Source organism: Diabrotica virgifera, chromosome 5 (genome assembly GCF_917563875.1).
Source record: "Diabrotica virgifera virgifera chromosome 5, PGI_DIABVI_V3a".
NCBI lineage: Eukaryota > Metazoa > Arthropoda > Insecta > Coleoptera > Chrysomelidae > Diabrotica > Diabrotica virgifera.
Genome location: NC_065447.1, coordinates 17346739 through 17362741, shown reverse-complemented (window position 1 = coordinate 17362741; position 16003 = coordinate 17346739). Strand labels below are relative to the sequence as shown.

General features: G+C 32.5%; 2 protein-coding genes across 3 annotated transcripts in view; one reads left to right on the top strand and one right to left on the bottom strand.

Annotated features, from left to right (window-relative positions):
* Window positions 1-5298, top strand: part of LOC114332856 (uncharacterized) — a 348079-nt gene extending 342781 nt beyond the window's left edge. For both annotated transcript variants that reach the window (XM_028282646.2, XM_050652319.1), the window contains one exon: window positions 4801-5298. In XM_028282646.2, coding sequence (XP_028138447.2) covers window positions 4801-5154 — 354 coding nt within the window. In that variant the 3' untranslated portion in view covers window positions 5155-5298. The remainder of the gene's footprint in view (window positions 1-4800) is intronic.
* A 6654-nt stretch (window positions 5299-11952) lies between these two features.
* The window catches only part of LOC114332891 (uncharacterized), a 169365-nt gene continuing 165314 nt past the window's right edge, over window positions 11953-16003 (bottom strand). The window contains exon 9 of the mRNA XM_028282680.2: window positions 11953-12103. Within this exon, the coding sequence (XP_028138481.2) occupies window positions 11967-12103 (137 nt within the window). The 3' untranslated portion in view covers window positions 11953-11966. The remainder of the gene's footprint in view (window positions 12104-16003) is intronic.

The following is a 16003-nucleotide window of genomic DNA, read 5'->3' as shown; positions in this document are numbered from 1 at the left end:
CTTCGACTTTAAGGAAAAATCCCGAAATAGGTCGATTTTTATTTTTAAATTACGATTTTTTGGCATATATATCATGCTAGTGACGTCATCCTTCTGGGCGTGATGACGTAATCGATGATTTTTTTTTTAATGGGAACAGGGTTCATGTGATAGCTCATTTGAAAGGGTATTCAATTTTCTATCCAATAATAAGTGAGACAAAAAGAAGAATATATGTAATTTATTTTAATTCAAAATGCATTTTACTACTATCAGTAAAGAGAAAAAAAATTTATTTGACAAATAAACATTGATTTTCGTTTAAACGAAATGTTCAAACTGCCAAGAGACAGGTGGCTGTCAGCTTTAACATTGAATTTAAGCGAAAAACAATATTTCTTCGTCAAATAAACATTTATTTTCTGTTTTCTGACAAAAGTAAAACGTATTTTGAATTAAATAAATTACATACGTTCTTCTTTTTGTCTCAATTATTTTAATTAAAAAAGTGTGTTTTTGAACACCTTGTATAAATAAATATGTCAATGTTTATATTAGTGAATAGAGAATTGAATACCCTTTCAAATGAGCTATCACATGACCCCTATTCTCATTTAAAAAACATCGATTACGTCATCATGCCCAGATGGATGACGTCGCTAGTATGATATGTATGCCAAAAAATCGGAATTAAAAAAAAACAATCGACCTGTTTCGGGATTTTTCCTTTATATTGCCGGTTTACGAAATAATGAATTTATGCGTTACTTTATGGACGCACTGTATTATGTATGAGTAAAAAATTCACAAGAGCTCAGTTAATTGGTCAGGATCTGCAATTTTATATTTTAAGAATAAAAAATAAAGGCAGCAAGAGCTATAGCTTAACACTTTCGTAGCATAATTTTGTTAACTTGGCTAATTTATTTGCCCTTTTAACCAGTTTTCGTTGTTATTAACATTTAGTCTAACTTTGTGTGCACAAATATTAAAACTAAAATTCTGTTGATTCCTGAAGCATGCAGTAGACTAGTCTGTTAAGCCTGTGTGAAATTATACACAATTTCTTTGAAAGATATGAAATTAATCAATCTGTCCTAATTTGGTGTTGTCAAAATATAGCGTTGGAAATAAAATAAAACTACTATACAGGGTGTTTAATTGGGTAACGGAAATACTTGAATGGTGAATATAGGTCACTGAGGCGGTTCTATAGTGCGTTTCACCTTGACTTTACAGTATAAGGAACATACAGTCGGAAAAATGAAAGATTACCCATGAGCGATCGCCTCAATCACTTATTTTGTATTTGCTGTCTTTTTTTATAAATAACAAACGTTTGCTATAGAAAAAGACAGCAAATACAAAATAAGTGATTGATGTGATCGCTCATGGGTAATCTTTCATTTTTCCGGCTGTAGGCAATGCGAGTCATAAGGCAATGCCTTATGAGAGTTTTTAGGGCGGTGATGCCCATTTTATCAAAAATAATTTGTAATCGAACATTCGGGAGATTAAATTAAAACTGTTTTAGAAAGGCAATCTATAATTTTAGGATTCATATGCATTTAAGTTTATTTGATATACTATAGTTATTACGCATATGAATCCTAAAATTTTAGATTACCTTTCTAAAACAATTTTAATTTAATCTCTCTAATGTTCGAATATAAATTCTTTTTGAAAATATCGACATCACCGCGCTAAAATTTTTCATAAGGAGTGCACTGCCTATGTTCCTTATACAGTAAACGCATTGTACACTGTAAATGCGAGACGATATACTACATTCATTGCCGCACCAATTTTTATAATCGAGTTACAGGGTGTTTTATTGATTTTGAACACACTTTTTCTGAACACATAACTTTATCGACCACCTAGTATATTGTTTTCATATTTGGTACACATTACATCTCATTTAGAACCCAAACCACCCAACTATTAACGACACAAAAATCCTGGACCAGACTAAAAAAAATTATAAACTCATTGTGGACTTGAGCAACACCCTGTATATTAAAATTTTCAAAATCTGTTTGCATATTTGAACAGAACAAAAAAAGCTAAGTTAATGATTCGCTTAAATTTTTTACCCAGAGAATTTAATGACCTTAATTTAATTATTAGCTTCTAATAATAAATGATTAAAGTTAATGAACAATTACTCATTTTAAAAATAATCATTACTTATTTGCTACATTGGAACGACCCATTTAGTAACCACAAGAAAAATACTGGTCCGAATTAACAAACAGAACATAGTAATTGTGACCTTGAAACAATACCCTGAATATCGAAATATTTTAATTGAAAGTAGCACAAAAAACTGAGTTTATAGGTTGCTTTAATTTTTTGTGCATAAAATTTAATAACTTTAATTTTAAAAATTAAATATATTGAAATTTTTAAAAACTATGAAAATAAAATGCAGGCTTTTAAAGCAATTTTAATAATAATTTATTAAAGTTAATGAATATAATATTCTCATTTTAAAAATAATAACACATAACTTTATCCACCACCTAGTATATTGTTTTCATATTTGGTACACATTACGTCTCATTTAGAACCCAAACCACCCAAGTATTAACGACACAAAAATCCTGGACCAGACTAAAAAAAAATTATAAACTCATTGTGGACTTGAGCAACACCCTGTATATCAAAATTTTCAAAATCTGTTTGCATATTTGAACAGAACAAAAAAAGCTAAGTTAATGGTTCGCTTAAATTTTTTACCCTGACAATTTAATGACCTTAATTTAATTATTAGCTTCTAATAATAAATGATTAAAGTTAATGAACAATTACTCATTTTAAAAATAATCATTACTTATTTGCTACATTGGAACGACCCATTTAGTAACCACAAGAAAACTACTGGTCCGAATTAACAAACAGAACATAGTAATTTTGACCTTGAAACAATACCCTGAATATCGAAATATTTTAATTGAAAGTAGCACAAAAAACTGAGTTTATAGGTTGCTTTAATTTTTTGTGCAAAAAATTTAATAACTTTAATTTTTAAAATTAAATATACTGAAATTTTTAAAAACTCTGAAATTAAAAAGCAGGCTTTTAAAGCAATTTTAATAATAATTTATTAAAGTTAATGAATATATACTCATTTTAAAAATAATCAATAAAAATTATTTAATACATTGGAACGACCAAAATCCAGATCCGAATTAACAAAAAAAATAAAGTAATTTTGACCTTTAAACAACACCCTGTATATTGACATTTCAAGCCGTTTGCACATTTCAAAAGCTCTTTGATAACCTTTTACCAGCGGCGGATCCAGTAATTTTTTTGGGGGGGGGGGTCATGGATCTTGAGGGTAATTTAATTACTTTTCTCTGATGCAAGGTCACTTAGTCTTAACGCCCCTAGTATAAGTGGGTTTCAATTATTTTTTGGCTGGGTCTAAATTTTTTTTGTTTGAGAGCTCTCGATTATTCCTTTTTTTAGGATTATTATTTTGATACAATATTTTCGTTACGGGGGCGGGGTCATGACCTCCGTGACACCCTCCTGGATCCGCCACTAACCTTTACACAAGTCAAATGATGTCTTCAATTATCAACTGATTTTACTTATATAGGGTGTCCCAAAAGTAGTGGAACGGTCGAATATTTCGCGAACTAAACATCGGATCGAAAAACTGAAAAATACGTGTTCAATCATTTTCAAAAATCTATCCAACGACACCAAACACCAACTCCCACTACACCCCCTGGAGGTGGGGTGGAGGGTAACTTTAAAATCTCAAATAGAAACCCCTAGTTTTTCTTGCAGATTTGGATTCGTTACGTAAAAGTAAGCAACTTTTATTCAAGACATTTTTTCGAACTGTGGATAGATGGCGCTAAAATTGGGAAAAACGATTTATCCTGATACCATAGGTAAATTATAGAAACGGTCTAATATCTCGAGAAATACACTTCCAAATGAGAAACCAAAAAACAGGTTTTTAATATTTTTCGAAAACCTATCGACAAACACCAAAAATGACCCTCCAACCCACCCCCTGGAGACGGGATGGGGGGTAAATTTAAAATCTTAAATAGCAACCCCCACTTTTTATTGCAGATTCGAATTCGTCATGAAAAATTAAGCAACATTTATTCGAAACATTTTTTAAAATTGCTGATAGATGGCGCTAATAAATCGTATTAATTCTAAAAAATGTTTCGAATAAATGTTGCTTAGTTTTTTATGCCGAATCCGAATCTGTAATAAAAAGTGGGGGTTGCTATTTAAGATTTTAAAGTTACCCCCCACCCCACCTCCAGGGGGTGGGTTGGAGGGTCATGTTTAGTGTTATTCGATAGGTTTTCGAAAATTATTAAAAACCTTTTTTTTGGTTTCTCATTTGGAAGTGTATTTCTCGAGATATTAGACCGTTTCTATAATTTACCTATGGTATCAGGATAAATCGTTTTTCTCAATTATAGCGCCATCTATCCACAGTTCCAAAAAATGTCTTGAATAAAAGTTGCTTACTTTTACGTAACGAATCCAAATCTGCAAGAAAAACTAGGGGTTTCCATTTGAGACTTTAAAGTTACCCTCCACCCCACCTTCAGGGGGTGTAATAGAGGTTGGTGTTTGGTGTCATTGGATAGATTTTTGAAAATGATTGAACACGTATTTTTCAGTTTTTCGATCCGATGTTTAGTTCGCGAAATATTCGACCCTTCCACTACTTTTGGGACACTCTGTATATAATTATTAACTCATTTTCAGATAACTTACCCAACCGAAACATTTCTTCTTTTTCTATATAATATTTTCATTAAAACATAATTACAGGCAGAAAGGAGTGCCCCAAAAGATCCATTAAATTCACTGATAAACACAGTACAGGTAATTCCAGAAAATATAGGAAAGATGCTCCATCATGCCGAACAGTTCGCCAGGAACAACGTCTTACCATTCGTCGCGAATTTGACGCCAAAGTTTATCAGCGATATTTTCACTCAGAAACCAAACGAATATCCTAGATATATTCCTTTTGCTAGTGATGAAGCTTGGAAGGAGCAGTATTATAGGAGTAGGAGAAGTAGATATCATGGGATGAAATATGAAGGTTATGTTACAGAGGAGGCTCCAGATGATTCTACTGTCTACAGCCACATACAGAGAATTCCGAAGAAGAGGGAGTAAAGTGAAGGTTGTAAAGTTGTATAATTTTGTACATAGGTTTTTGATGATTTAATTGTTGTAAATTAAAGTTTTTTGTATGTATTAAATAAAAGTTTACTTTTAAGATAGGTAATAAATAAGATACTTTGTAAGATATTTAACATACCTACAATTGTGTTACTTAGTATAGCCATTTTCCTCCACCTTTATCTTTTTGAAGTTATACTTCTTTACGATCGAGGGTGTAATTTTATAATTGCCTGGAGCATGCGCAGACAGACAGTATGTAGTTCGTTGCTAATCTTTAAAATTATGTATCAGCGCAAATAAGCCATTAAAATAATATAATAGTGTCTTTTACTAAATGTATTATTTATTATACTTTTTGTGTCTTTGAATTTGTCTTCCTTGGGCGTAAAATAATAAAATATCTATTTTTATATTTCACTTTTCACCGTGATGTGTAATTATGTATATCCTAAACGTCAATAACAGGCGCCTTGATAGCCTGGTTGGTAGAGCATTGGACCAGAGATCGAGAGATCGGGAGATCGCGGGTTCAAATCCCGGACGATTCATATTTTTTTTTTATTTTTGGCATTGTTAAGTTTTGGTTAATTTTTGGTAAATATTGTTAATTTTTTTGTATTGTAACTGTTATTTATTTCGTTGAAATTATATAACAGAAGTATAACTTCTTACGTGCGTACAAAGTACACACATATTCTTTTTTTTTATGTTAGGATTATGACCTTGATTCATCATTATCTTTGTGACGACAATCCTTTGTAAATCCTCTCCTGCTCTAAGATTCGTCGCCATTCTCTTCGGTTTCTTCTGATTTTTATTATTCTTCTGAGTTTTATTATTCCTAAGTCGGTATCTTCTTCTTCTTGTGGTCTCCTCAATCTGCCCCTAGATGATCAGTTGCGCGAGGCGGCACTCTCATTTCCCATTATGTGTCCTAGGTAGCTAACTTTTATAACTTTGATGATTCTTCAAATCTATTATTTTCAAGATCCTTCTATAAAACCGGACTTCAAATGCTTCTAACTTGTTCATTAGAGTTATGTTGAACGTCCAGACCTTAGTTCCATGCAATAGTCTTGACCATACATAGCAATGTAGAAAACGATATCTAAGACTGATGTTAATGCTACTGTTACAAAATAAGCTTTTTATTTTGATAAAGCCTTGTAAGGCTACCCCTCTTCTCGCTCTATCTTCTTGTTTTGTATTGGTCTATTCAAGCTGTTAGCGGTTCACATATATTGGAAGGGTAAATTTTATGTTCTTTGATAGTTTTATAACTTTGGTTTTCGCAATGTTGATTTTCATCTCCATTTTTTCACAACTCTTAGTGACCCTAGTTAATAATATCTAGAGTCTATGGTTCCAAACAGTCATTTAAACAGTGTCATATACATAGTAGTCCATTCTTTCACGGTTTTTGCTCTAAATTTTAAAGAACCGCTTGGTTTGACATGAAATTTGGCATACGTATAGCTTACATGTCAAAGAAAAAAAGTGATATTGTGCCGATGTGTGCTTTTACCCTGGGGGTGACTTTCACCCCCTATTGGGGTGAAAAAATATACATCCGAAATAAGTCCGGAAATGGGTAAACTGACTAATTTTAAGTAACTTTTGTTTTATAGAGCTTTTTCGCCAAGTCAACACTTTTCGAGTTATTTGCGAGTGAATATGTTCATTTTTCAACAAAATAACCACATTTTTTGAGGGTTTTTCGCAAATATCTCAAAAAGCAAATATTTTGTCAAAAAAAACGTTCTTAGAAAAAATATAGTACATAAAAAAGTAAAAAAATGGTGTACGCGTTAGGTCTCTGGATCTCGTAGAACCAGAGTTATAGCCAATTAAAAATAGATTCATATTCACCAAATTTCAAATAGAAAAATTCGACGTGAAATATCCAAAAAATTAAGCACTTTTTGGGGAAAACCCATTATAATTAAAACAAGCTTTATTTCTGTTTTTGCAAAAAGATTCTAGCATTAAACTTAAGCAAGTTACGCTCAAAATAAAGTTGGTTCCTTTTGTTTTTGCAAAAAAAAATCGTGAAGACCACCCCCTAATTAGCAACTTAAATGAAATTATTCGTTACCGCTCCACAAATTATTTTACTTATGTTGCGTTTATAAGATCTGTAAGTTTGATCGAGTCAAAGTACTTATTTTTGAAAAAATTTGGTTTCAAAATAAAATTTTTAAAAATTTAAATTTTGAAAAATATGCTTTTTTTCAAAATAACCTAAAATTGTTAGAGATACTAAAAATCTCGAAAAACAAAAAAAATAAGATTTGCTTTTCTGAATATCATGTACTATTTTGTTTTCCTGTTAGACAAAAATTGATTAAGATTTGGTGTTTCTAAATTTGCATACATTCGTGATCAGTGACTCGTTCAACCCGTTTTAACTACAACCCTTTCAATAATAAGGACTTTGAACCGATGAAACTTACAGATCATATAAACAATATATACACGACTCAAGAAACTTGTGAAGTCGTAACGATTAAGTTCACTTAAGATACTAATTAGGGGGTGATTTTCTCGATCTTTTTACCAAAACCAAAAGGGACTAACTTTATTTTGAGCGTAACTTGTTTAATTTTGATGTTAGAATTTTTTTTTATAAAACAAAAATGAAGCTTTTTTAAACATTTTAAATAAGTTGTAATGAGTTTTCCCCGAAATGTGCTTCATTTTTGGTTATTTCACGTTAAAGTATTCCATTTGGAATTTGACGAATATGAACCGATTTTTCATTAGCTATAACTCTGCTTCTACTAGGTGCAGAGACGTGATATATACACCATTTTTTAAAATTTTTTACAGGCTATATTTTTGCTAAGAATGTTTTTTCGACAAAATACTTACTATTTGAGTTATTTGCGAAAAACCGTCTAAAAGCGTGGTTATTTTGTTGAAAAAATGAACATATTCACTGTCAAATAACTCGAAAAGTATTGACTTAGTGAAAAAACTGTATAGAAGAAAAGTTACTTAAAATTAGCCAGTTTATCCATTTCCTGACTTTCTTTGGACGAATATTTTTTCACCCCCAAGAGGGTGTGAAAACCACCCCCAGGGCAAAAGCACATATCGGCACAATATCACTTTTTTTCTTTGACTTGTTAGCTACGTGTATGCCAAATTTCATGTCAATCCAAGCGGTTCTTTAAAATTTAGAGGTTTTGCAATATTTTACCGTTAAAGAACGGACTATAGAGGATGTTATTTACTCTTTGTTCGTTTATCCTGATACCTTCTGATGAGTGCGATAAATCGTTCGCAAATATTTGCTCCGAGTAGACGTTAAACAGTATCGGGTACAGCACACAACCCTGTCTAACACCTCGTTATATTTCAATTATTGGCCTTAACGTGTTACTATTGGTCTTTATGATTGCTGTCTGACTCCAATAAATAGCTTCTATAATTTGAAAATCTCTTTTTGTCGATTCCGATATCGTTTATCTTTGTATCAAGGTACCGTGCTGCACCCGGCCGAGCACCTTTTAAAAATCTATAAAACATACAAAAGGGTTTACTTTTTGATCTTTGCACCTTTGTGCCAGAGTTTGAGGACATAATATTGCTTCTCATGTCCCCATGCCTTTCTTGAAGTCAACTTGTTCTTGACCGGCGACCTCGTCACATTTTCTATAATAATGTTCTGTATGATTTGCTAGAAAAGCTTTTTTAAGTTGGTCTCAACTCATTCTGATCACCTAATTTGCGGTCGGCCTTTGCTTTTCCTTCTTAACAGGTATTCCTGTGGTTAATTTTTTGGCAATCTTTAGAATATTCATTTTTTAGAGTGAAAACTTAGTCTTTTGCTAGCAGTTGCCGCTAGGTCTATGCCATTTCGTTCGTTGCAATCCGTGACTACACGCCGGGGTTTGTTTTGGTTGGATCAGAGAGAGCAGCATATGTGCCTCCTGATGAGAGACTAAGAAGTTTCGAAACCGGTAGAGGTGCTTGCTGCACTCTCTGATCGGACTAGAATATGATGCGGCTGTATTTTCGTTTTGCAACGAAATTGAAAATGGTTATTCATTTTGATTTACATGTTTACCCTGATTGGAGTACGAAGGGAACCATTCTCGTTGGAACTTTACCGCGCTGTGCAGATGGGACGTGAATTATAAATTGTAAAATTCCCTCATCTCTCTTACTCTCAGCATCCATGTGGCTTGCAAATTGTAGAAGCCTCGAAGGTGTAACCAGAGAAGGTTCCCATTGTTTTCAGTCTGGTGGGATGTAGAGTAACATTAGGTTTGTTCTAGCAAACAGTCAAACTAGTCAGAAACGGTCAGCAAAGAGTTGGTCAGTAAGAGAACATAATACAGTCACCAGTGCTATCCCCTCTACTCGCGCTGGTCGACTATTCGCTGATGGTTTCAAACCGTTTGAAACTGATGCTAGAACAAACCTATTATGTTGTTTTATATGCCATTAGAGTGAAAACTTAGTCCATTCATTTTCCCTTTACATTTTCCTGAAAGATAAAAAATGATTAGACCTGCTGATTATATTTAATTTTTCGTTCAGTTCTTTCCACCATTATTTCTATAAATAAATCACACCAAAACTTTTACTATTGGAGCCATGAAAAAAAAAAAATAAATGGGGCCGTGACAGCGACAAACGATTTTTGATTAATGTCATTCAATCATGGCTATATTAATAATATTTAAGCGGTAGATAAATGAATGAAATTGTTTGTTTATTCCCGAAAATTCTTTATGGTAACGCATGGATCAATAATTATTAGTCCACTTAAAAAAAAAATAAAAAAAATTATTGTATTAGCTTTCAAATCTTTTCCAAATTAAAGTTTAGGTGATAAGAAATGATTTGTTCATGAAAGGGTTGATTTATTTTTATCATGAACTTAATCTAACATGCAACACTACATAGCATTACACTCTGCTTTTCAGTATACACTTAAGCTAGCTCAAAGGTCTTCTTAAGTCCATTGTTGTCAAGGAGCTGGATTACTTCGACGTTACAATGTTTATGAAGTCTTTGCTTTTGACATGCTGCTGTCCTCTTGATCACTCTATCCACAGTTGGCGTTCCCAGGTCCAGGTGGAAGAGAATGTTACGCGTACCAAGCGGAATCAACGATATTCCTCAGTACTTTGTTCTGGACTCTTTGGATGATATTTATATTAGCAGCTTTCGCACATCTCTAAAGTTGGCATCCACATACCCATACTAGTCTTAGTACTTGCATATACAGGGTGTTTGATAAATAATGGACCATAGCTTAGCTTTAGATTCCTGAGGTTAAAATAGGTCGATTTAAGCTAACTTACCTTAGTACAAAAGTTGATAATAACCGAAATACAGGATGTCAAAGTTAAACTTTTATTTTATTTATTCTTGAATATTTCCTGACAGGCATGTGATAACAACACGAAATTTGGTAAGCGGGTATTTTTTGGGATGTAAATCTAAATTCGCCACCAAAAATGATGTATTACCCAGAGGGCGCCACATACGTTTTTCAGTGCTCATTTAATACGTTCAGTTTTTTATCCCCCACTCTACATACTTTTTGAATGAAAATTTTTATTCTCTTAATATTTTTACTTAAAAAAGGTATACTACATTCATCTCGCTAAACTTAACCGTTTTCGGGATAAACGCATTTTAAATCTGCGATACAGCATATTTTTGTGCATAATATCATTGTAGTTAGACCCGAAAAATAAACTTAAATCATAATAATTGTGCCAGTTCTCATATATTTATGTCAGTGAATCGCAAATTCCATTTAAAGAAATTTGCGATACATTTTTGTAAATTTTTATGGTTTTAAGTTATTTTTCGGGTGTAACTACACCCGAAACTATATATGCAAAAAATTATGTTGCCTCGCATATTTAAAATGCGTTTATCTCAAAAACGGTTGAGTTTAACGAGATAATTGTAGTACACCTTTTTGAAGTAAAAATATTAAGAGAATAAAAATTTTGATTCAAAAAGTATGTATAGGGGGTAACAAAAAAATTGAACCTATTTAATGAGCGATGGAAGGCGTATGTGGCGTCCTCTAATCAATACATAATTTTTGGTGACAAATTTAGATTTCTCGTCCCAAAAAACCACCGCTTACCAAATTTCGTGTTATTATGCCATGCCTGTTAGGAAATATTCAAGAATAAATAAAATAAAAGTTTAATTTTGACACCCTGTATTTCGATTATTATCAACTTTTGCACTAAGGTAAGTTAGCTTAAATCGACCTATTTTAACCTCAGGAAGCTACGGTTAATCCATGGCCCATTCTTTACCAAACACCCTGTATATTAACAATGTGTTACGAATGAATAGTGTAATAGTGTCATAATAGTGTAATGTATAATAACTATCTCCTTTAGCTGCATTATCTGGGTGTATAGAATGATAAACTTTAGTGGGTGTACAGTACGATTTCCTACATTTATTATAATTTTAACAAATTATAGGTAATTACACAAAATTTTATTTAAAAGAGACTGTTTAAAAAAAGTACCAAGAAAAAAAGTAAAAGCTTCTATAGGAGACGATTTTTTGAAGGATCCAAAGACCCCAATTTGAAACCTAATACAAAATGCTTTAGATGTATTTAAATTTTACTTGACTGGGCTATAATGGCTGGCGATATGACGATAAAATATATCATGTAAAATACTACCAAGTTGTAGCTATTTGTAAAAAAACTATCTAACTGTATAAATGTAAATATTTTAGTTTAAGCTTTTTGAAATATTTTGTATAATAAAAAATAAAAATAATACACTGTTTCTTTTTACACACTATATTTCTGGAACTGTAGTTATAGAACAGGAATCTAGGAATCTTTCTAGGTCTTCTAATCGTTTTACTTCCCGCTGGATGTGCTTTAGATGTCCCCACCGTAGCTGCTTCAGTTGCTTTATGTAGATAGGCTCTTCTAAAAAAGTTTAATTAAAATAAAATTGTGAATTTGCCAAGACGATTTATTTTTTTTTGTAAATATGTGTTATTGCACTACATACCATTCAGATACTAACGTACTACTAAATATTCAATTGTATTATAAATGCATAAAAAAAGACGTTAGTAACATCAAGTACTCAGAGAAACCATGCCCTATATCTTTATCCTTCCAAAGTATCCATTCACGTCAGTGGTGAAGAGCAGCAGCGATCATCAGTACCAGCTCAAGACGCAGAGGAAATGATCCTGGATCGGTTTGACACTGCACTACCACAAGCACGACTGGGGCAGTTTGAATGCTTGTGGTACTACGATGTGGAAGTCAAGGGTAAACCAGTGCATTATATTTCCCTAAAATCTAAATAACACACGAAAATATGAAAATGGCCTTCAGTTCGGGGCACCTCTTAAATAGAGAGAGGGTGTGAAGGATCCACCATGTCGACCACCATTTAGATTTAAAGAAGTGAAGAGGGAGTACAATAATATAGTAGGATACTACGCATTGCCTTCTGGAACATGCGTAGGGTATTCATGTCCAAGACAACTGGAAAATACTAAAAACTAGATAAGAAGAATAAAAATGGACAAATAAAATGATAAAAGTAAAAAAATATCCAGAAATAACTAAACGACAAATTTATTCAAGCAGTAAAAACTCATAAATATATGGAAAAGCCACCGGTCCAACATGAGAAAAACATTTCCTTTCTTCCACCCGCCATAAGTTCAAAAGAGAAGTTTGATGCAACCTTTGCCCAACAGTGTAAAGAAAAAAAATCTAAAATAATAAAAAATTAGATGAGTCTGTTAATCCGCTTATGAGAAAATCAACTATCAAAATAGGGATAATTTTTGGCGGTGCAAAACTTTTAGTGTAAAGGTATGTATACATATGCGCTCCTTTCGGGGTGCGCGCCGCTCGCGCGCATTATATTCGTTAGATTAGTACGTGTTTTCAAGAGACACAAAAACGGTTCATACTATTAAAAACACGTACTAATCTGACAAACACGCAGCTCGCGCACCGAGCGGCGCGCATATGTATACATACCTTTAAGTGTAGTCACGATCTAAATCTTTAGCTACGAATTAGAATGGTATATAACTGAAACTACTGTCAGTTAAAACATGTACTATTGGAGCGAGGTAAATAAACATTCAATAAAAAGGTAAGTGAACTATGTGAAAAGCAGCAATATTTTTTATATTTTTGTTGGACCGAAAGTAAAATATTTTGGAATTAATTATTGTCCCTGTTATAACCTGTCATAAACTAGAAGTCAAACAATTAGGAATGCACGTCATAGATTTAATGACATCATAACCCACCGGTACAAACGCAACAGCAAACAAATTCAACAAATTGTTCCTCATACAGTGCACTGGAATAAGTGTTACCCCCCCTTAATAATTTATTTATTTTTAGTATATAAGCAAAACGCTCGGACAGATCGATTTTTAAAATAATTACAGTATATTATAGCATCAATATTTCGAAATTTACGCGACCCCTCTTCAGGTGACAAGCTTAACTTTGATTTTTTTAAATAAGAAAATACATCATGTGACGCCTAATTGAAAAGCTTTTGAAATATTGATTACAAAAATTTATAATACTTTAATCCTTTTTGAGAGCGTAGTTGCAAAATTTCGGTCGAATTATTTTTAAATGCGTTCCTTTTTTTGGAATCCTAAAAAAACTAATAAGTATTTTTGTATGAAATATTACAGTATTATCGAGAGTCGAGAGTCCCTGAGAACTTCTATAATGTTTATTTTAATAAGGCACATGGGTGAAAGAAAGAGAAAATTTAGTTTGATTTTTAATTTCAAATATATCATTCAAAAGAAACTTTTTGTTTATGCTAAGGGACTATCAGCCCTCCGTTATAATGTAATCTTTCATTCTGTGTTTAAATTTTTCAAGAATACTTAATAGTATATTCAGGATTCGAAAAAAATGAATGAAATGACCGAAATTTTCCGCCTACGCTCTCAAATAGGATTAAAGTATTATACATTTTTGTAATCAGTATTTCAAAAGCTTTTAAATGAGGTGTCATTTGATGCACTTTCCCATTTAAAAAAATCAAAGTTATACCTGTCACCTGTAGAGGGATCGCGTAAAGTTTTGCTTATGTCCTAAAAATAAATAAGTTAATAAGGGGGGGGGGTAACACTTAAAGCTGCTACAGCCTACACTGTTTATCTTTGTGTTTAAGAGTGTAAAACAGAAATAACTATCTTTACTATAGGTGCCAAACTGACATTTTCCGATATAAGGTTATGTAAGATATTTGTTTGTTTATTTTTTCTTCTTCTTCTTTTATGGCCTTTGTGAGCTGTGCCCATTTAGCCAGCAACATTTCTTAAAATTAATGCCTAATTAAACCTACCACAGAACAAGACCAATTAAGGATAGGGCAGGGAAAGTGAAGTTGGTGAAAAAATAAACTGTTGTTAAAATGTTAATTAAATAAATAAAATATAATTTGAAAACAATAATTTGACATTATATTTATGTAATCTCCAATATTATGACAGACGTCAGTTACCATTTACCATCTGACCAAATATAATAATGACGTCATAATATAATCATCACCACTTCTAGCCAATAAAATGCTCGCTATAATAGGCTAATAGGAATAACATATCAAAAAAATCTGATGATTTGATATATTTTTTCAAATTTAGAATATGGCAACAAGGGGAAAAGTACGTGCATTCCTTAGTGTTTGACTTCGCTTTTTTTTACCTATTATGATGAACTCAAATTTGCCATCAGCTTAAAAATGTATAGGTCTCATTAAAATTTATAGGTCTGGATCCCGGGTATGAAAAAAAAATTGATTAATAGCAAGATGAAAGTTTGTTAATAGCTTAAGGGTGTCTAGTCTGATAAAATTTGATATATGGGAACCCTGGAACAGGGGCAGTTTTAATTGTGGAACACGTTAAAAATTTGGAACGGTCAGAGCACGAAAACGGCACATTTATTTTGTCCGACAGAATAGACTTAAACTCTCCGAACAGAGAATGAACTCTCATGCAAAAATCAGACTGCTATTTATCACTTGTGATAATTCCTGTCATTTGACATATTCTACATGTTCCACTTATTAAAACGCCCATTTTGTGATAAATAACAGTCTGATTTTTGCATGATTTTTTAGTTTAATCTCTGTTCGGAGAGTTTAAGTCTGTTCTGTCGGACAAAATACATGTGCCGTTTTCGTGGTCTGACCGTTCCAAATTTTTAACCTATTCCACAATTAAAACTTCCCCTGTTCCAGTGTTCCCATATATCAAAGTTTGTCCGACTAGACACCCTTAAGCTATTAACAAATTTTCAGCTTGCTATTAATCAACTTTTTTTCATACGCGGGATCCAGACCTATTAGTCTTTCTAATAAAAATTGGGAAAGAGGTTAAACAAGATTTGAAAACCATGCAATAGCTCTACTTGAGGCCAGGGGATCGTAGCTATCAAGGGTAAGTATAGTTGAGAGGCTACATGAATAGCAACACTGTACAAGCTTTTATTGGCTTTATTGATACTTTATCTATTTATTTTAGTACATTATTTCACGGTTTTTGCTGTAAATTTTAAAAAACCGCTTGGATTGTCATGATATTTGGCATACGCATAGCTAATATGTCTGAGAAAAAAAGTGATATTGTTCCGAACTGTGCTTTTGCCCTGGAGGTGATTTTCACCCCCTCTTGAAGGTGAAAAAATATGTGTCCAAAATAAGACCGGAAATAGATAAAATGACTAATTTTAAGTAACTTTTGTTTTATAGAGCTTTTTCGCCAAGTCAACACTTTTCGAGTTATTTGCGAGTGAATATGTTCATTTTTCAACAAA